We start from the raw sequence: 22,866 nt of genomic DNA, 5'->3' as shown, positions 1-22,866 counted from the left end.
CAGGTCTGAAATTCTTTTCAGATAAAATTTTCATTCCTCAGGAGATAGTTGCTACTGTGTTTGTCTTCTGCAAGAACTGCTTGAGGGAGAGTAGCAGTGACCCCAGGTAAAGAAATTCCTTGATCTTGTTTTGTGACTGCACTTTCTACCACCTATAGTCTTGAACCTGGGTGACTTCCAGGAAGTCAGCGTCTGGTCTTTTGTGCTTTGGAGACCTATATAAAATGTGCTGATAGACTGATAGGCTGACAGACTACAAGATTTATTATTCAGAGTACAGTCAACAGGAGGTCTATTGCTGCCAATGCTAATTTGTATGTTTCAACCTTTCAAAAAAAAAAACAGAAATTAAGACTGAAAATCCACTTAACTTAATACTAAAGACTGTGCTTGCCCTCAAATGAATTAAATCTGGACTTCTCTGTTATTCCATTATAATTTTTAACAGGTAGAATGTGGGCCTTGGGAGGGGGCTCCCTGGCTGCCCTCAATATTTCTGAGGAACTCTTATATATTTTGGCATTATATTGGCAATTTAAGTTCTTGACTTTAACGTATGATATATACAGTAGAAATAATGGCATATTTCATCAATAGAGAACACTTTTAGAAGGCTGGCGATGTGTCTTCCCAAGGAAGACCAAAGCTGCACATGATTAATGTGCTCAGCCTGTTTCCAGATTGATCTGAGGCAAAAAATTCAAAATACTAGATATTACCCATTAGCTTTCAAGTAGAATTAAGTATTTCAAAGTAGAAGTCAGGATTGCAAAGCGTTGATCTTACATTAATCATCGGATATATGGAAAATAGAAACATGTTTTCCAATGGTTTCTTTTATTTTGTTAGCGATCGTTATTGCTGAGGCATGTGTTGTGGGGTGTTTACAAATCTTTCATTTTGTGTTAACTATAGATTCACAGTTTTCTACACCCATGCTTACGCGCACCCATGCTAACATCTTCCAAAGCTGGTGTGTTTTAATTTCTTTTAGAATGTATGATCTGTACACCATGGAACGCACTCATTTAAATATCCAGAGTTTGGGCAGCTGTATAATCTCCATTCTATCGGGATGTAGAATGCATCCCTCTCCCACATTGTCTCTTTCTTCTAACCTCTGGGCCCACTTAGCTTCAACTGCTGTCAATATCTCTTCTTCTGTTATACAGTCTTTTAAATCTTACTCTACCAACTCCCTCTTTCAATCATTTTCTAACTACTTGTGGCAGCACCTCTATCAAAATAGGGAGCTTGTATTTCACTTTATTAGGTCACCAACTTGATCAGGTCCATCAAAAAGTGTTAGTTGAAATCATAAAGCACAATAGAACCTAGAATTTGTGCAAGTCCGGGGTTGTATATTCATGTATTTGCTAATGAGGTTGCATAGCATAATCTACCTTCTTACCTTGCCTTCTTATCTGCAGCCTTTTTATTTCCCAGTGTGCTTTGGAGACAGGTTCTCATGTCGCCTCATGCTTATTATAAGCAGAGGCAGTCTTTGCACTCTTGAATCTCCTGCCTCCACCTCCGAGAAACTGGACCTGTAGACCTTTGCCACAATACCCGATCTTACCTAGTACTTACAGATTTTACGGGTTCAAGTGTTGACTAAATCTGCTTTTAAGAAAGGTGTTACTAGGTGAACCTTGCGTCAGAGTGCATTTTCATTTTCTAGCTGTGGTCCAGGCCAAGAGTGACGCAATGGCCAGGATGTCAGCCAGCAGTCTCACTCTGCTGGCCGCTTAGCTATTCCTTCATCATTGTATGACATCATTACCTGCAAGGGGAGCCAAGCCCTCTCAGAGCAATTTATTAGTGACCATGAATGATTCTCTTACTTTTTGGCTTTAATTTGTGACCCTTTTATAACATTAATCCTGAATCTTATGAATTAACTACGATCAAACTATCAGTGTGCATTTTCGTTAGTATTATAAATAGCAGAGCCAGCATGAAACATTTTATTTAATAAGATTTCCTACCATTCAATAAGCCAAAGGATGCCAACATCACACTTCACAATGCTCATTATGTTAAATGGATATTTCCTGCCATTTTATGGAATAAATTCCTTTAGAGCACTGAAATCCAAAACTATGAGTCACCGTGACTAACCTGCACCTCACGGAAGCTATTCATCCTGCCCGGTACTGCTTCATCCTCTCCACGCACAGTAAGATTTTACTCGAATTTATTCCGTTTCACATTTTAACTTTTTGTAATACCAGTGAGTTAATACATTTTTAACCAGCATTTGGACATTTCACTTTTAAAACACATTTAATGAATCCCAACACAAGAAATTTAATTTTCTCTCTGACAAAATAGTGCTACCTTTATAAGCCACTAGTTATTTTACTTCTGTCAGTAGATATGTAAAATACAGTTAAAGAGAAAAAGGTTATGAGCCTATGGACATATACAGCTTTGTGGACGACACAGATATAATAAAAATAAGAGTCAGAAAATATAATATTTGACAGAGTAAAAGTGAAGAATTTTTTGAAGTTGAGGATATCGTGACTTTCTCTAAAAGATGCAGACTAAGAAAGTAAGCATAGGGATCCAACATAATAGTTTTGACAACCACCAAAGACAAAGGGCAGATCCTGCAAGTGCCGGAGAGACGGGTCCAGAAGAGTCAGGTGAAGTCGTGAGCAGCGGTAACCACAGATGAACCCAGAGGCTGGAATAGCACTTAGAAGTGCAGGTTGAAAACATACAACAAACCCACATTTTACAACTGTAGACAGACTTGACTTAACACCAGGAAGAATAAATAGTGTCCAAAGAAATTTGTGTCAAGATTATCACAAATGGGGTTTCTCCATTTTATAAATTGTGTTACACATGCTCACATAGTGGCCATTTTCATGCAAGTGTGTGGTATGCATGTAAGCCCCCACCCCAGTGCCCCCTGCTTTCCCCACTTCTGATTAAACTTGCTTTTTAAAATTGCTCTAATACACATGACACAAAGCAACTTGGAGAGAAAAGGGTTTATTCAGAGGCCCCTGTGGAAGGCTCCTGTCCTGTTCCCATTACTCTCCTACTTCTGATGTCTATCCTGTTTGTCCTTCTGAATGAGGAGTAAGCCTCTTCCCTAGGGTCCTTGTTATTTAGCTTCTTTAGGACTATAGATTTTAATATGTTCATCATCCTATATTATATGGCTAATATCCACTTATAAGTTAATATGTACCATGTATGTCTTTCTGCTCCTGGGTTACCTCACTCAGGATGATCTTTTCTAGTTCCATCCTTATGCTTACAAGTTTCAAGATTTCCTTGTTTTTAATTGCTGAGTAGTAATCTGTTGTGTAAATGGACCACAATTTCTGACTCTACCCATCAGGGTATCGAAGCAGATGCTGAGACTCATAGCCAACCTTTGGGCAGAGTGCAGGGAATCTTATGGAAGAAGGGGGAGATAGAAAGACCTGGAGGGGACAGGATCTCCACAAGGAAACCAACAGAGCCAAAGAAAATTTGGGCTCAGGATATCTTGCGGAGACTGATGAATCAACCAAGGACCATGCATGTAGAGGACCTAGACCACCTGTTCAGATATAGGCCATGATCTCAGTCTCCCTAGTAAGGGTTTCCTAGTAAGGGGAAAAGGGGCAGTCATTTGCATGAACTTAGTTGCCTGCCTCCATCTGGATAGGAGGCCTTACTAGGCCACAGAGAAAGAGGATCCAGACAGTCCTGATGAGACCCAAAAGGCTAGGGTCAGACAGTAAGGAGGAGGACCTCCCGTATCAGTGGACTAGGGCAGGAACATGGGCGGGAGGAGAAGGTGGGACCAGGAGGAGATGACAGAGGGAGCTACTGCCCAGACACAAAGTGAGTCAAGTGTAGTAAAAATAATAATAAAGAAAAAATTTAATAAGTGTGAAAAAAGAAAAGGGGATTGTTTGGTTTAGACACCCCATGTAACAGTCTGTCATTGAGGAAAGTCAGGGCTGGAATGCAAGGCAGCGTCCAAAGCAAAGACTTCCGATGGAGAAACGGTGCTTACAGGTTTGTTCTCCATGTCTTGCTCAGCTTGTTTAATTTATACAACCCAGGACCATCTTTTCATGGAGGTGGCATATGGTGGCCTGGGCCTTCGCACATCCACAGACTTGCCTAGAGACATTTTCTCAGTCGAGGTTCTCTGTTCCCAGATGACCCTAACTGTGTCAAACTGATGAAAACAAATAAAACAAAAGCTAACCAACATGCCTGATTTGTTAGTTCATTTGTCCACCCCCCCACTTGCACTTCTAATTTTGTTTAAAGTGTGTGTGTGTGTGTGTGTGTGTGTGTGTGTGTGTGTGTGTGTGTGTGATGTCATCTATAAGTCTAGGGCCCATATTCAACATAAAACACAATGTTTGTCTCTCTGATACTAATGTAATTCACTTAGCTGATTATGCCTAGTTTTATCCATTTCCCCACCAACAATGTAACTTCATACTTTCTCATGGCTGTAAATTTTATTATATGTGTAAATATACAGTTTCCGTTAAGCATCCCTCTGTTGCCGAGCACCAGTCTGACCCCATGACTCAGCTGTTGCATGGGGAGCGGCAGTAAACACTGCTGTGCATGTTTCTCTCTGATGGGCTTGAAGTCATTTGAGTGAACACCCAGGAGTGGTATAGCTGAGTTATTCACCTTAATAGAGGGCACAAACTTCAAAACTAACAGAAGAGTAGAAAGAAAACATTTCAAGATGTGAACATAGGCAGACACTTTCTATAGAGGCTGTGAGTCATTCATGTCTTGACAAAGACAATGCTATGAAATTAAGAAGCTCTCTACCCCAACCAGCAGGAATTTATCCCAGGCATGCGATACTACAAGACTCAATTATCAGTTAACGTAATATATCCAATCAGCAGACTAATGATGTATAATGTGATGTTATAGATTTTTCTGCTGTAACAACAACAACAACAAAACCTGAATCTGGGTAATACATAAAATGAAGAGGGTAGCTTGGGCTCATGGTTCTGGAAGTCCAAGAAAACGGCACTGACAACTTCTGAACACACATAAGGGCCTCTTGCAATTTCTTGCCCATTGACGAGAAGGAGTCAACATATGGGGCCAGGTGCTTTATAACAGCCCATTCTCTGCTTTCTCTGAAAACTAATCCATTGTTCACAATAAAAACATCACTCTCTCTCTCTTCATGGTCCATTTCCAAGCTCTGATGTCATTCTGACCAAATTTCTGTTGAAGCCTTAGCAGCAAAACACCACCTAAGCTACAGCATGTATGAACAGTGGAGTGAAAACATATGACAAAACCCTACACCTACTAAAAAAAAAAATCAATAGTAAGTGTAGCTGACACACAGTGAGGAGAGGCTAGAGTCTCTCCTGCTGAGGTCAGAGGGACAGAGGGCAGATACATCCAGAATATATAAAGAACAGATATATCCAGAATATATAAAGAGATTATGAAGTTAAACACCAACAAACCAAGTAATCCAATTAAAAAATGGGTGCAGAGGTAAACAGAATTCTCAATAGAGGAATATCAAATGGCAGAGAAACACTTAAATGTTCAAGATCCTCAATCATCAGGGAAATGCAAATCAAAACAATGCTGAGATTTCACCTTACACCTATCAGAATGGCTAAGATCAAAAACTCAAGTGACAACACATGCTGGAGAGGATGTGGAGAAAGGGGAACCCTCCTCCACTGCTGGTGGGAATGTAACTTGTACAACCACTTTGGAAATCAATCTGGCGCTTTCTCACAAAATTAGGAATAGTGATTCCTCAAGATCCCGCTATACCACTCCTGGCATATACCCAAAATGTGCTCAAGTACACAACTTTATTTGATTTTAACACTTTCAAAAAAAACATAATCCTTTAAGAATTTCTTATGATAGTTTTGAGAATCTTCACCACCTACTCCTTCCTAACTCCTCCAAGACCTACCAATACTCCTTCCCATTTTCATGTCTCCTGCCACTCATAACCCAACAAGTTCAAGTTGTGTTGAACATGTCCTCCTGGTTGTGGAGACCCCCCCCCCCCCCGCCCCGCCGCCAGAGTGTGGCCCAACTACCTGGATTCCCACCTAAGGAGAAATTACTATCCCTCCCCCAGCTATGCAAAACACTTTAATAAGTTGTAATAGGCATACATTGCGGAAAAACACTAGTCATAAACTGTAAAAGGCGCTTGTTCCAGCCATCCATAGGTAATCCCAGCAAGCAGCTGTGCACACCTTTCAGATCTGATATTATTGGTACTGTGTTCAAATCTCTAGCATCTTTCTGTCTTCTTAAAGTTGGCTGTATACATAAATATACCCCTTTATCTAGAAAATAAGATTATATTCCACGTGTTACTTGAAATTTATTTAAAAATCTGAAATGTGTTATAAATACATATATGTATTTGTATATACTTACATTATGTTTGAGCTGACATGTATGCTTACTTTTGGGCATTAAAAACATCTCATTCTCTCCAGTGTAATGAACACACCCCAAGATGTCAGGTCTTTCCTATGAAAGTTGAAGAAATTCAGCAGAGAAGTTTCTATGTGCAGAAACAGGGCCTGGTGCTGCCCTGATGTGAAAATAAATAGCCACCCTAGAGGTAGACTGACACTAGCTAATTATCTTGAAGAATCCCTATGACACTCTGGTGTCTATAGTGTTAAAATGCCCAAACTGATAATTGGATTTGTCATAGTCAACAAACACAATGATACATACCCATTTCATCTATGTTTTAGAGCTTTTTGCCAAAGTAAGCCTAGCTGTTTCAGTAACAAGTAGCGGCCAGGATCAAAACCATTCCACAGGTCTGTAGCAAAATTCATCTTTAATTGAAAGCATCAAGAAGCCAGGACTGTGGTTTTGGATCATTGACACAGCAGTTAGTTCTGTGTTATCACAAGGCCCGTGAGAGTGGCTTGTAAGTTGAAAATAAGGACAAAATATCAAATAAGAAAAAGACATTTAGATCAAAAACAAAAGGGAAAAGTGTTGTTTCCATGGGCATCAGAGGACTTCTTTCGCTGGATCTGCAACCCTGCCTCCCGCAGGCCCCTCCCCGAATCCAGCCCGCAGTTACTTTGTGGAACCCAAACCGCGTGTGATCGGCGTGACTGGGCCGCACTCCTTCATCCTCGCTCTTCTCCACCAACTTTCATGAAGAAAGTACAATTTGAAAAATCACCCTGGGGTGAGAAAATTCTTTTAATAACATTGTTTTTGAAGTAAAGCAAAACAAAACAGCAACAAAGAAAAACAAATTTCAAAAGAAAACAAGCTGAGATCGGTCCATGCAGTAAAATGTTGCTTCTCCTTAGCATTTTACGGTGCGGACGAGTTTTAAAAGTGTAGACATGAGCATGGTTGCATGGATGAAGGTTCTGGGCACGGCGACTCTGGAAGTTCATTCGTTTCCTTGAAGGTGACAGAATCCCCAAGGGTTAGTGACAGCACTTCTCATAGCATTGTGTCTTGTGTTCTGTTGCAGCCTTTCAGACTTGAGGTCATGGACCCTTTCAGATATTTCCCCTTTCCCTCACCGATTTTCTCCTTCCAGTTTCCTTTTCATCTCCTCCTCCTGTCCTTCCCCCTTCCTTCTCTTCTTACTCTCTCTCTTCCTCTTCTACACCTCTTCCTTCTCCCCAATCTCCTCATCCTTTGCTCTCTCCTCAACTTCTCCCCTCCCACACCTCTTCCTTACACCCTCCTGTAACCTCTCATCCTGAGTTCATAAGATCGTCTACAATTGGTGTTGGACATTACTTAACTATTTTTAAATAGTTTGGGAATTTTTTCAGGGTCGGGAGGGGGATGGTTGAGACAGGGTTTTTCTGTATAGCCTTGGCTGTCCTGGATTTATCCTGTAGACCAGGCTGGCTTCAAACTCAGCTATGCACCTGCCTCTGTCTCCCAAGTGCTGGGATTAAAGGTGTGCACCCCAACTGTCCAGCTTCCATTTTGGAATATTTAACCATTATTCCCATGACATAGTTGCTTTAACTCGCTGATAAGATAATGACTTCTCTTTCCTGTAGAGATGAAGAAACTGGGATTGACAGAGGTAAAGTGGGTTTAAGAACTAAGTTTGTTCAGCAGCATTGATGGTGTGTCCTAGCTGTTTCAGTCCTTGGTTGCTGATGCCATAATAATGTAGAACAATGGTAGGTCATGTTCTCTGAGGTTCAGTCATGTGCTGGGTACTCTTAACAAATCCTTGCTTAGCACAACAACATTACAAAATATTTCTGTTTCTATGTGATGAATGGCACAAATAGGCTTGAGGAGGTATATATTATTATAAATATTACAAAGCTAACAATTCGGGCATGTGAATGCTTGGTGACCCAGGCCCTACAATGCAACAAAATAGCCATCTTGTTTATAGACTATGTTACTAATGCACAGCGACCATTCACATCTACGGGATGAAGCATGATAGTTTAGCACATGGGCACAGGATATTATGATTACACGGTGTTCTTTTTAGGTGCTTGCTCTCAAGAGCCCATGATTTCTTTGTATAGAGAATGGTGAGATCTGTTCAAGTGGCTGCTTGAAGTTTACAGTTAATTGGTGCCAATTATGGTTGCAGAGTTGTGCTCAGAACATTAAAACTCATTTCCCCTGTCAAACTGCCTCATGCCTGTGTCCATTACACATCCACCCTTAGCTCTCCTCCTGCACCACAGCTTCAGTGGCCTCTCCTCTGCTGATACCTGCGTAGCTTCCACGTGGAACTGAGGATGCGCCATGTTTGTTTCTCAGTGTGCAGACTTATTTCCTTAACAGGAGTTCAACCCATGTAGCTATAAATAACACAATTCCATTATTTTTATGGTTGATTACTGTTCCACTGTGTACATGAACCATGGTATACATATCTATTTTTTTTATTGATAGGAGGAAATTTTAAATGCTTGCCATGGGGTTTAGTATGGTGCGAGAACATACTTCACATTATACTAGGATTTTTTTGTTTGTTTGTTTTTTTGCAGTCAGTAAGCAAGTGAATTATACTTTCTGACATCTAGTCCACAGCTAACTCAATTTTTGAAAGGAGTTTTTTAGTGTATGATTATTGCTAGTAAAGAAAAATTTAAGGAATCCCTTTTTCCTACTTTTCTCCCTTTCTTCCTTCCATCTTGTTTTTTTCTTTTTTGTCAGTGTGCCTGACTATAATTTCAGCACTTGGGAAACTGAGGCAGAAGGATAACTGTGAGTTTAGAACCACCTTGGACTTCATAATGAGTTCATTGTTAATCTTGGATATATGCAAGATCCTGTCTCAACAAACAAACAAACAAACAAAGATCTGGCCAAAGAACTGTAACTAACAGGAGTTAGTTGTGTCTCTCTTTTGTTAAATAAGTTTGTTTTCTAGCCAGAATTGCCTTTTTGAGACCAAGCTCATCAGAGCTGATCTGAACACTGAGTGCAAGTATTAGCTCACTATCACCTGTGCCCTAAATGCTTCCAAGAAGAGATTTCTTTGGACTTTGGTTTCAGAGTTAGATGTGAATTCCAGTTATCATCTTAGCAACTACCTCTCTGCTTTGTAGACAGTGTTGAAAGTGTAAAAATAGGTATCTAACATCCCCTGGGAGAGGTTGTAAGGGAACCAAGGCTGCAGTGCAGAAGGACAGGAATATGACACACATGCTGCTAGATGACAGAAGGACAGGGTATTGGCATAGGTGTCTCTAGAGGACAGGACAGAGCATGACATGGTTATCTGTAGAGGACAGAAAGACAGGAGCATTAGTATCTCTAAAGGACGGAAGGGCATGAGGATGATACCAGTGTCTGAAGAGGAAAGAGGGAGAAGGGAAGAGGGCAGCTACTCCAGTCTATGATATAGGAGCAGTTATGGCTAAAAAAAAACCTTCATCACAGTAAGAGTATTATAAAGCCTTGAAAGCTGACTGAAATATAAGGGTTCATTCTTTTAAAATAACTACAGCTCAAGTCCCTATGTCTGAACATTGTGACCTGATAGTTATGTAGTATCCATATTTTCTTCTGTATTTGCTTTTCTGCCTTGGTTAAGTTGACAAAACAACAACAAAAACAAAACAAAACAAAACAAAACAAAAACACAGCCTTTGCCTCATGTTAAAATGTCCAGTATACTATGAAATAGAAAAACAATGGAAAAGAGAATTCTTGTCTCTTTTCCCTCTTTTTACAAATGTGAAATGAAAAATTGCTTCACTATGTAAAAATTGAAGGAGAAATTGTCTTTTGTTAATATTTGGATTGATTGGCCCTAAATGACCAATGATATTTATTTTTTTGCTTCCTTACTTGATAAAAACAGCTGCAGTGCCTTCAATCTTTGAATTGCCATCTAAATTATATGCACAGGGTCCGTGACCAGTCCCATTTTCTTCTCCGGCAGGGAAGCAGGTGTAGAATCGCTTCTTGTTAGTGACCGGCTTGCACAACCCTTTGTGAAGGTGTGTGCTGAATCAGAATGATTGTAGTCATCTAGCACAACATAGCACAGGATTGTTTCAGCAAACCAAAGTAAGGGAAGATAAAGGCAAGCACTCTTCAAAGGGTTGTTGATGAGATTCTTTACAAAGAGTTAGATGAATTCATACCCCAAGTCATTGCAAAGTTTGAAACTATAGGAGGATAATTTAATATTCATTTTACTGTCTATGATTTCCTTTATTGTTAGAGCTAAGAGTGGAGAGATTTTAATATTTCAACATAATTTAAAAGTTGTAGAAGAATCCTAACTCATGTATTTTTTTATTTATAAAGTAGTTATAAAGACAAAGTGTTCAGAGATTCTTAGCTGACGATTTTCAACTTTACGTTCACTGACAGTGATCGGCATATGAGTGATGACATCACAGCTTTGCATTTCTTCCGACATCTTCTCGTTCCAGTGCGATCGCTGCTTGCCTCTTTACAACGACAAGCCTTTCCGCAGTGGTGACCGGGTTCACGCCTTCAACTGCAAACCTTGTCAGTGCAACCGCCACGCCAGCAGCTGCCACTACGAGGCCTCCGTGGACCCGTTCCCTCTAGAGCACGGCAGAGGTAGCGGAGGGGTGTGCGACAGCTGCCAGCACCACACGACAGGTGAGCCGAAATCCCTAGTGGCTGGCTCAGCCGGTGGCCGTGCCTGCTACCTCTAGGTGCAGGGTGTTTTTAATTGTAATGCGGTTATTTGGGAACGAGCTTTTCTGCTGCTAAGTTTAGAAGCAAAAGCTGTTTCATCAAATCTTCCCTGTGCAGAAACAGTCCTCCATTTTATGTTTGCAGGAAGATACTCCTTCCAAAGTGTCCCCATTGTTTACCAAACTGCTAATTCACATAGCTTAGCCTAGCTCGGTTTTGGTACACCCTTACAGTACGTTACTTGTGTCGTTTTGTTTGTTTGTTTTGTTTTGTTTTCTGTTTTTCTTGTGTCTGGTTTCACACATGGACCTGTTACATTTACTCAGAGTTTACACAGACACCAATAATCCTTTGAAGATATTGTAAACATATGGAACAACTAGATGGCTCATGGGAAAATGAGCTCACTGGAAAGGCCAACAATCAGAGCTGGATTCCCAGAACCTACATGGTAGAAGAAAAGGGCTGACTTCTGCAAGCTGTCCTCTGTCCTTCAGAAACACACAATGGTGCATACTTGTTCATCATACACACACACACACACACACACACACAAACACACACACAATGTGCAAAAGGTTATAAATACAGAAGATGGTAAACAAGTAAGTTCTAGCAATCATTGGAATCACTGTTTCCTGAAGAGCAGTATTAACATTAAAACAAAAACAGTCAGCGTCTGTGTTCATGAGATACAATGTGAATACAATTAACCCCAAAGTGTTACTCTAAGCATGAGTGAATCCTTCAGATAGTTCCTGCTGACATAAACTAGCATGAGAATCTGAGTGCCGAGGCTGTGAAGGTGGGTATTCCTGCGCTTCTGACGTGAGAGCTGGTTCTACAGCAGAAACACACATTGAGAAGCAGCCACCAGCGTGTGGGCACATCAACACTCCAGAAATATGAAGAACTTATTTATTAACCAGAAGCTTATGTCCCTCAGAATAAAGAAAAAAAGATTAGTTGATTATAAAGTTTCCTGATGTGTCCGTTTCCAGCAGCATCAGAACAGAGTGTGTGGCTTTTTAATAGGAAAGTTGATAACGTGAAGGTTTATTTCAGATTCTTTCTCTGGTTTTGGCACTACCCACATTGGCTGTGGAAATCACTCATAGAAAAAGTTAGTCAGAAGATGGCAAGAGGAAAGGGATACTGAAATCCATAGGAACAGCATTACACACTGACTATATCAGGCTCTTCTAATACTTAATGCAAGACTTATCTGATATGTATAGATATGGTGAGTTTATTTATTCTGATACTTGAAAAAAATAATTAACAGAGGCATTAAAAATTGTGTAACTGTACAATTCCTTGTGTTAAGAGCATTCTCCATTTTTCATACTTTATTTTGAAAGATACATTTTGTAATTGTTTTGTGTGTTTATGTGTGCTGATCACGTGTATATGGGTAGAGGCCAGAGGGTAACATCAAATAATCTTTCTCAGTCACCCTCCACCTTTCTCTACCTGGAACTCATTCGTTTGGCCGGACTGGTTCGTCAGGGAGCCCCAGGAACCCATCTGTCACCGGGTAATTGATGAGTACTGCCGGGTGAGCCTGGCTGCTCTGGAATGTGCTGGGTACCGGATTCAAGTCCTCCTGCACGCATAGCAAGTGCTTGCCAACTGTGTTAGCCCCTTGACTCTCAACAAACATTTGCGGTACCGAGCTTCTGCTGCCTTTTGCTTCTGTGTGTTCTGCCGAGCGCAGCAATTCCTCAGTTTGCTCTAGAAATACGCGCCTAGACATAAGAAGGCGACTGTAACTTTAGAAGTGGATTCCTTTCAAATGGATGCTCCCTTCCGAAGCTAAACTTCTCAGAAGTGTGGTACTGCACAACAGATGGTGTTTAATGAAGTAAAGCAACATTTGGAACAGGTTCACCGTTTCATATGCTCCGGATCACTAAATTGGCAGGTAGAGATGAAAGGTGCATTAAAATGGACATCCCCAAAATTATGAATTTCCTCAGAGGGATACAGTCTTGAATCTTGAATGATACAACCTACTGTAATGAATGATGAGTTGTAACGAACACGCTATCCTGACACAGGGAGAAACTGCGAGTCGTGCCAGGCTTACTTTTACCGACGCGTCGGCGCAGATCCCTCTGCCCCTGACGTCTGTGAGCCCTGTGCCTGTAACCACGCTGGGACCAGAAACGGCAGCCTCCTCTGTGGCCCGGTGAGTTGCTTCCGTCTCGGGAGGGGTGGCTCTCATATTAGAGACCAGTTTGGGATGTGTTTTTCAGGAAGTTCTAAGCTGGCAGTTTTTGTTGTTGTTGTTTTGTTTTTGTTTTTTGTTTGTTTTTCAAGGAGAATTTTTTTAAATAATTAATTTATTTTTATTTATTTACAATTTATTCACGTTGTATCCCAGCTAAAACCCCTCCTTCTCCCCGCCCCCAATCCCACCCTTCCTTCCTCTTCTCTTCCCATGGGCCTCCCCAAGTCCACTGACAGGGGAGGTCCTCCTCCCCTCCCATCTGACCCTAGACTATCAGGTCTCATCAGGACTGGCTCCACAAAGAGAGCAACAGAACCAAAAATGTGGGCCCAGGGCTCTTTTTCTGAGATTGGTACTCCAACCAAGGACCATTCATGGAGAAAACCTAGAACCCCTGCACAGATGTAGCCCATGGCAGTCTCCAAGTGGGTTCCCTAGTAAGGGGAGCAGGGACTGTCTCTGGCATGAACTCAGTGGCTGGCTCTCTGATCACCTCCCCCTAACAGAGGAGCAGCCTTACCAGGCCACAGAGGAAGAGATGCAGCCAGTCCTAAGCTGGCTTTTAAAAGATAACCAAAGTAGCCTGGGCCTTGAGGAATGTCCATCGGGATTGTTAACTGAGTGCTGCTAGGGGTCCCTTTGTAGAAAAGAAAGATTCATTTTAGTTTTAATCTTGCACATGTCAAAAGGAATTGAGAGTGTGATTTTAATCAAACTTCAAAGTAGTAAAAATTTTTTCTTAAGTATAAATAACTCTTTAATCCCAAAGCCAGGAGAAGATAGTACTGCAAAAGCCAATTGCAGGAAGACTCAAATGGAAGTCGTGGTATTTCTCTGCTTCTAAATCCTACCTTCCCAATAGTTTGAAAATAGCATGTATGTTTTAAATCTTAAAATATGTTTGCCATCTGTGTCACAAATTGTGATGTCTAATTTACATGAATGCGGAGTTTCACTAAGGTGTCCCTAAGTCTGAGCTCTAGCCAATAGCCCTGTGTTTAAATCAGCTGTCATTATCTCTAGCTTTGACTTGTCACCCTCGTATCAATAAATTTCCTTTAGATAAAGGAAAATTTATCTTAGAAAGCCAACTCAATGATTGTATTAGTTTTAATAAATATGTATTATTTTGAGCAGTTGAGAATATAAAGATTAGGGCAATAAGCCCAGCTATGGAATATTTTATGAATTACATTGTAAACATAATAAATTCAAGGTAGATATATTTGTCATGTAACTTTCGGCAAACCTGGAAGAGAGCTTTTCAAAAAAAGTTGAGGTGGCAATTTCTTGTAATCTAGGAGTTTGAAAGGCAAGCACAGGAAAATCACCTGTTTAAATCCAACCAGCCAGGGCCAGATTGCAAATATGAAGCCAGCCTGTGCTACATAGCAAGACTTATCTCAAGTCAGTTTCTAAAACAAAAAAAATGATAGAGCAAGTAAAAACACAGATTAAAGACAGAGAAGGTGGTCAAAGTGTGTTAATGACCAATGGCATGCTCTTCGTTAAAACAAAGTGATAACTCATAAGGAATATTTCCCATAGTCTATTTGATGCTAGTAAGGGCTTTGTTCTCTGTTTCTGGAGGCTAAACCCACAGTCCCACAGGCAAGAACATGCTTTATCACTGAGCCGACCCCAGCCTTCATTGTGCTTGAAATCTGTGATGTCTTATCCAGACTGTAAACTTGATGTACCGAAGGAGAAGAAACCTTGATGAAATACAGCTTCAGATAGGCTGGTGGGCTTGTCTGTGGGATTTTCTTGATTTCTGATTGATGAGGAGGGTCCAGCCCAATGTGAGACCATCCCTAGAGAGGTGGGCCTGCACTTTATAACACAGGTAGCTGAATGTGAGCCTGGAAGTGAGCCAGTGGGCACTGTTCTTCTATGGTCTCTGCTTCAGTCCCTGCCTGCAGGTTCCTGCTTGGTGTTTCCACCCTAGGTTTCCTCCATGGAGGACTGTAAGCTTTATGCAAACAAATCCTATCCTGGTTGCTAGTGATCATGGTTGTTTGCAGAGAAAGAAAAACCAAACTAGGACACATGCACACAAACACATTCTCACAGATTTATAAACACACAGAGACACACACAATACTCACACAGAGATACACAGACATAGACACACAGAGACACACACAACACACTCACATAAACACACACACACACACACATACACACAAACAGTCTGGTTCTTACCTTCTTACAGTATCTATACCCTGACAGTCACACCCAAGCAGCCATTGCCTGTTCTAATTGCCTTGAGCTACATGCTTGGTTTTCTTCTATCAACTTCAGCTCTTTGTCAGTGTGTGTAAGTTAGATCAACAATCAGGTGTGTAATTTAAAGCTATACCAATATGTAGGTGAGATTTATAACTACACACAAGCCATACTCATACATAATGTATGAAAAATGCTTGGGCATGAGGCAGGAATATCCTCTGCCCACTTCTGTTCAGCATTTTTCTACTAAGTGTAGACAATGTAAATTAGGACAAAAATGAAATCAAGGGATTTGAATAGGAAACGACTCCATTTGTACATAACATGACCTTACTTATCAAAAAAAAAAAAAACTTAAAAACTGTTAAATGGAGTGTGAAAGCTCCATCTTAGAACTGGAGAAGTAGGGATGTAGATCCCAGATAACTGGGACTACGTCAGGAAGCCTATCTTCAACAAACACACAAGCAAAGAAAACAACAAAGCCCAAAATTAACAGCACACTGAATTCAACAAAATCCCTAAACTATTATACGTAACAAATGATGATCATGTTTTCAAGATTTCAGACAAATGTGGAGAATCAGACATAATTCTATATGGCCGCAACAGTCTGAAATTATTGTTAGGAAGGCTGCATCACATCAAACTTCGTGAGGAGTAGAATAGTCAGGAACAAATTTAGTAAAAGATTTTCAAAGTTTACATTCTGAAAACTTTGAAGCATTGTTTGAACTAAATCAAAGAAGACCCACCTAAATAAAGTGGTGGCTACTAGTCATGCATCAGATAGCTTAATATCTTAAAATGAGAATCATTCGTCAAATTGCCTGCTGATTCAAGACTATGCTCATTGAAAGTACAATTTATACATAAATTTAAACATAAAGATTTCTTTTTAGACCTGAGAAAGATGCTACAAAGTTAAAAATTTCAAAGGACAAGTGGCCAAAACTCATTAAAAGAAGTACAGACTTAAATTATCCATACTTTCTAATTTTAAAATGTACTAGTCTTCAGTAATCAATGGAATGTAGAAAAGTGTGTGTGTGTGTGTGTGATATTCGTTTATCTATCCATCTTTTCTTTGTAATATTTTTCAACTATCTGTGAAGCCTGTCTTCTCTGCTCCCCTTGCCTCTCAACTCTTCCATGCAGTTTATATTGGCCCAGCAACACCATCTATGTTACTTCTCTCCATTCTCCAATTTGCATTATGAGTTCTCCAGTTCTCAGACTGAAACCCCTCTTTAGTTCCCTCCCATGTGGGTACTAATGCTGTCTGGGTCTTGTGACTTCTGATGGTTTCTTTCAACCCATTTCTCCTTAGGTGTCCCTTCCGATGGCTAGCCTCTTGGGTTTGTGTGAATGTTGGGCATGGATTCAGTTTTAGAGGGCATTGCTATTTATTAAAATACTTAAATGCTGGAGTTTGGGGGATCTGAAAACCATGGTTTCATTATAGTTGAGGTTTGTCTCCCAAAGGCTGTGTGTCTAAAGCTTGGTCCTGCTGTGGCAATATCACGACATGATGATTCCTTCAAAACGATGGACTTACAAGCGCTTATTGGGCTTTCTCCTTTCTGTCTTCCTGTCTAAGCTTGTCTGGGATTCTATTGGTCTTATGCGCTATGCCTACGTTCCTGCCTCCCGCATGCCCTCTATCTTGTTTCTCTTGCACCCAGTGAATTCTGTCTGGCTTCTTGTACATCCATGTGTATTCTATTTAACATTGTCATGTTTTATTTTTGCCTGGATGCCTGTACGGCCAAAACATGTGTGTCTGACCTCCTGTCAGGCCATGTGATCTCCCACTATTGCTGTGCTGCCTTTACCCCAGGACTCGGGTAGGCAGGGCAAATTGTGGGTCAAAGGTATTGCGACTGGATTGATGTCCCAATCTCTATCCTGGAAATCTTTCCTGATTATAGGATATTCCAGTCCAGGCTCCGTATAGGGTCACCTCTGTGGATTCCTGGGAGTTTCCATTGAACTAGTTTTCTAGCTTGCCCCTGAGATGCTCCCCAATTCCAGTTGTCTCTCACAGCACTCTCTCCCTCCAGCCTTCCCCCAGTCCCTCCTGTTCCCATCCCTGCCCTGCTCCCAGTCACGATATCTATTTTATTTCCCCTTCCCAGGAAGATTCATGCATCGTGCATGTCCCCTTGATGATAACATGATTATTCCTTAATTTACAGCTAATATGCACTTATAAGTGAGTACAAACTATTTTTGTCTTTCTGGGTCTGGGCTATCTCACTCAAGATTATTTTTTCTAGTTCCATCCATTTGTCTGCATATTTCATGAAGCTAATTTTTAACAACTGAGTAATACTCCATTGTATAAATGTAGTATATTTTCTTTTTCTTTTTCACTCTTAAGTTTCTTTTTCAGTTTCTTATTCTTTTTTTTGTATCCCCCCCATAAGCCCCTCCTCCCTCCCCTCCTGGTCCCACTCTTCCTCCCCCTTCTTCATGCATGCCGCTCCCCAAGTCCACTGATAGGGGGGTCCTCCTCTCCTTCCTTCTGATATTAGCCTATCAGATCACATCAGGAGTGGCTGCATTGTCATCTTCTGTGGCTTGGTAAGGTTCCTCTCCCCTCAGGGGGAGGTGATCAAAGAGCAGGCCAATCAGATTATGTCAGAGGCAGTCCCTCTTCCCATTACTATGTAACCCACTTGGACACTACACTGTCATGGACTACATCTGTGCAGGGGTTCTAGGTTATCTCCATGCCTGGTACTTGGTTGGAGTATGATTCTCTGGGAAGACCCCTGTGTTCAAATTTTCTTGTTCTGTTGCTCTCCTTGTGGGGTTCCTGTCCTCTTCAGATCTTACTATTTCCCACTTCTTACATAAGACTCCATGCAATCTGCCCAACAATTGGCCATAAGTCTCAGCATCTGCTTTGATAGTCTGCAGGGCAGAGCCTTTAAGAGGCCCTCTGTGGCATGTTCCTAGGTTGTTTCCTGTTTTCTTCTTCTGATGTCCATCCTCTTTGCCTTTCAGGATGGGGATTGAGTGTTTTAGTCAGGGTCCTCTCTCTTGATTAGTTTCTTTAGATGTACAGATTTTAGTACATTTATCCTATGTTATATGTCTATATGAGTGAGTATATACCGTGTGTGTGTTTCTGCTTCTGGGACAGCTCACTCAGGATGATCCTTTCCAGGTCCCACCATTTACCTGCAAATTTCAGGCAGTATATTTTCTTTATCCATTCTTCGGTTGATGGATCGCTAAGCTGTTTCCAGTTTTGGTCTATTACAAATAAAGTACTATGAGCATATTTGAACAACTTTCCTTGTGGTAGGATGGAATGTCCTTTGGGTATATTCTCAAGAGTGTTATAGCTGGGTCTTGAGGTCGATGAAGTGGCAGTTTTCTGAGAAGCATTATATTGATTTCAAAGTAACTATACAAGTTTGCGCTCCCACCAGCAATGGAAGGGTGTTCTCTTTGCTCCACACCTTTGCCAGCATGCACTGTCTCTTGTGGTTTTAATCTTAGCCATTCTGAGAAGTGTAGGATGGAATCTGAGTCTTCTGATTTGTGTTTCCTTGGTGACTAAGGATGCCGAACATTTCTTTTTGGGGGGGGCGGGGTGCAGAGGAACAATTTATTTCAGCTTATATTTACACACCATTCTCCATTATAGATGGGAGTTAGGACAGGAACTCAAACAGGGCGGGAACCTGGAGGCACTGATGCAGAGGCTGTGGAGGATGCTGCTTACTAGCTTGCTCCCTGTGGCTTGCTCAGCTGCTTTCTTTCTTTCCTTCTTCCTTTTTTATTTATTAATTAACTAATTCAATTTATATCTTGGTCATAGGCCTCTCCTGAGCATAGGCCTCTCACTCCTCTCCTCCCAGTCCTACCCCTTTCCTGAATCCCCCTCCCCTATTCCTCAGAATATTGGACTCCCCCTACCCACACTCCCCAGATCGTCTAGTCTCATGAGAACTGAGCCCATCTTCCTCCCCTGTGGTCTGGTAGGGAAGTCACATCATGGTGAAGTAATTAAAAAGCAGGCAATATATTCCCTGTCAGAGATACTCCCTGCTCCCGTAACTAGTGGGTCCACATGAAGCCTAAGCTGCCGTGGTACATTTACAAAATGCAATACTACTCAGCCATTAAAAACAACGAAATGATGAAAAACAAGCAGGCAAATGCATGGAGCTAGAAAAAAAATCATTCTGAGTGAGGTAACAAAGACCTAGAAAGACCCGTTTGTCTTTCTGAGTAAGACATGGAATGTGCTCACTTATAAGCAGATTTTAGTCATAAGGTACAGGGTAAACCTACTGCAGTGCTCAGACTCCACAAAGGTAAGTAACAAGGAGAACCCAAGGGAGGAAGGTAAACCTCACTCAGGTGGGGAAATGTAATAAGCAGATGTAATGGTTGAAGAGTAGCAACAATGTAGAAGAGGGAGCTCCGAGATCGGACCTGAGGAGAGCAGGTGTGGAACTGCAGAAGGCCTGCAGAGTCGAACATTTCTTTAAGTGCTTCTTGGAATCTGTGATTCCTGAGTTGAGAATTTTCTGTATACATTTGCACCTCATTTTGAATTGAATTATGTGGTTTGTTGATGTCTAGTTTCTTGAATTCTTTATATATTTTAGATATTAGCCCTCTGTTAGATGAGACGTTGGTGAAAATCTTTTCCTATTCTATAAGCTGGCATTTTGTTCCATTTGACAGTGTCCTGTGTCTTTCAGAAGCTTTTCCTTTTCATAAGGTCCCATTTATTGTCAGTCTTTGTGCCTGCAATATTGGTGTTTTGTTCAGTTGAGTTGTCTCCTGTGTCAATGAGTTCAAGCTTTTCCCACTTTCTCTTCTATCAGGTTCAGTGTATCTGGCTTTATGTTGAGGTCTTAATCTACTTGAACTTGTGTTTTGTTCAAGGAGATAGATATGGATCCATTAGCATTTCTCTACTTGCCAACATCTAGTTAGACCAACATTATTTGTTGGAGGTGCTTTTTTTATTGTATAATTTTGGCTTCTTTGTCAAAATTCAGATGTCCATAGGTGTGTAGATTTACTTCTGGGTCTTTGATTTGATTCTAATGATCAACCAGTTTGTTTCTATGCCAATACCATGTGGATTTTATTACCACAGCTCTATAGTATAGCTTGAAGTCATAGATGCTGATACCTCTGGAAGTTCTTTTATTGTATAGGATTGTTTTAGCTTTTCTGAGTTTTATTTTTCCATATGAAGTTGAGTATTGTTCTTTCAAGGTTGGTAAAGAATTGTGTTAGAATTTTGATGGGTATTGCATTGCCTATGTTGATTGCTTTTGTTAAGATGACCATTTTTACTATGTTAATCCTACCAATACATGAGCATAGGAGACCTTTCCATCTTATTTTAATTAAATTTTCATTTTTATATTAATTACGCTTTATTCACTCTGTATCCCAGTGTAGCCCCCTCCCTCATCTCCTCCCATTCCCTCTCCCTTCCTCATCTCCTCCCATTCCCCTCCTCCCTCGCTCATCTCCTCCCATTCCCTTCTCCAAGTCCACTGATAAGTGAGATCCTCCTCCCCTTCCACCTGACCCTAGCTTATCAGGTCCATCAGGACTGGCTGCATTGTCTTCCTCTGTGGACTGTTAAGGCTGCTTCCCCCTCAGGGGGGGTGGTCAAGGAGCCCACCACTGAGTTTATGTCAGAGACAGTCCCTGTTCCCCTTACTAGGGTACCCGCTTGCAGACTGAGCTGCCATGTGCTACATCTGAGCAGGGGTTCTAGGTTATTTCCATGAATGGTTCTTGGTTAGAGTATCAGTCTCAGAAAAGACCCCAGATTTTTTGGTTCTGTTGCTTTCCTTGTGGAGCTCCTGTCCTCTCCAGGTCCCACTGTCTCCCCCTTCTTTCATAGGATTCCCTGCACTCTGCCCAAAGTTTGGTTAAGAGTCTCAGCATCTACTTTGATACACTGCTGTGTAGAGTCTTTCAGAGGCCCTCTGTGGTAGGCTCCTGTCCTGTTTCCTGTTTTCTCCTTCTTCCAATGTCCATCCCGTTTGTCTTTCTGAGTAAGGATTGATTATCTTACCCAGGGACACCTCCTTCTTGCTTAGCTTCTTTAGGTATACAGATTTTAGTATGATCTTTTTGATGTGTTCTTGTATTCAGTTTGTGACTATTTTGTTGAGTATTTTTGCATCAATGTTCATGAAGGAAATTGGTCTATAATCTTTGTTTGTTGAGTCTTTGTCGTTTGGGTATCAGAGTAACTGTGGCCTCATAAAATGAATTTGGCAATGTTGTTTTTGCTTCTATTCTGGGGAATACTTTGAGGATTATTGGTATTCACACTTCTGGTACAATTCTGTGCTTTGTTTTTGTTTGTTTGTTTTTTGGCTGGGAGACTTTTGGTGACTGCTTCTATTTCTGTAAGTGTTATAGATTTATTTAAATTGTTTATCTGATCTTTATTCCACTTTAGTAAGTGGTATCTATCAAGAAAATTCTCCATACCTTTTAGATTTTCCAATTTTGTGGAATACATGCTTGTTAAGTATAACCTAATGATTTTTTTTTTATTTCCTCAGTATCTGTTGTTATGTCCTCTTTTTTGTTTCTGGTTTTGTTTTTGTTTTTGTTTTTTTTTTTTTGGTTTGGGTACTGTCTCTCTGCCTTTTAGTTAGGTTGGATAAGGGTTAGTCTAGCTTGTTGATTTTCTCTAAGAATCAGCTCTTGGTTTCATTGATTCTTTGTATTGTTCTTTTTGTTTCTAATTTATTGATTTTTTTTAGCCTCAGTTTGATTATTTCATGTTGTCTATTCCTCCTGGGTATGTTTGCTTCTTTTTGCTATAGAGCTTTAATGTTGTACTTTTAAGTTCCTAATATGAAATCTCTCTCTCTCTCTGTTTCTCTGTCTGTCAGTCTCTGTCTCTTTTCTCTCTCTTTCTCTCTCTGAAGGCATTTACCATTATGAGCTTTTCTCTTAGCACTGATTTAATTGTGTTCTATAACTGCCTTGACCCAGGGTCATTCAGTAGAAAGGTGTTCAGTTTCTATGAGTTTTAGGGTTTCTGTTGTTTTTGAAATCCAGCTTTAATCCATGGTGGTCTGATAGGATACAAGGGGTTATTTCAATTTTCTTGTGTCTGTTGATACTTGCTTTGTGACTAACTTTGTGTTCGTTTTAGAGAAGATTCCTTGAGGAGCAAAGAAGTGAGTGGTGTGTGTGTGTGTGTGTGTGTGTGTGTGTGTGTGTGTGTGTGTGTG

General features: G+C 40.7%; 1 protein-coding gene across 1 annotated transcript in view; it reads left to right on the top strand.

The window, feature by feature from the left end:
* The window catches only part of Ush2a (usherin), a 665,632-nt gene that overhangs the window by 103,333 nt on the left and 539,433 nt on the right, over nt 1–22,866 (top strand). Inside the window, exons 9-10 of the mRNA XM_055609194.1 lie at nt 10,917–11,112; nt 13,212–13,342. Coding sequence (XP_055465169.1) covers nt 10,917–11,112; nt 13,212–13,342 — 327 coding nt within the window. The remainder of the gene's footprint in view (nt 1–10,916; nt 11,113–13,211; nt 13,343–22,866) is intronic.

This window comes from Psammomys obesus, unplaced genomic scaffold, assembly GCF_907164565.1.
Source record: "Psammomys obesus unplaced genomic scaffold, mPsaObe1.curated_primary_1811, whole genome shotgun sequence".
Lineage (NCBI taxonomy): Eukaryota > Metazoa > Chordata > Mammalia > Rodentia > Muridae > Psammomys > Psammomys obesus.
Note: the sequence above shows the minus strand (reverse complement) of the source record. Positions and strands in the feature narration are given on the sequence as shown.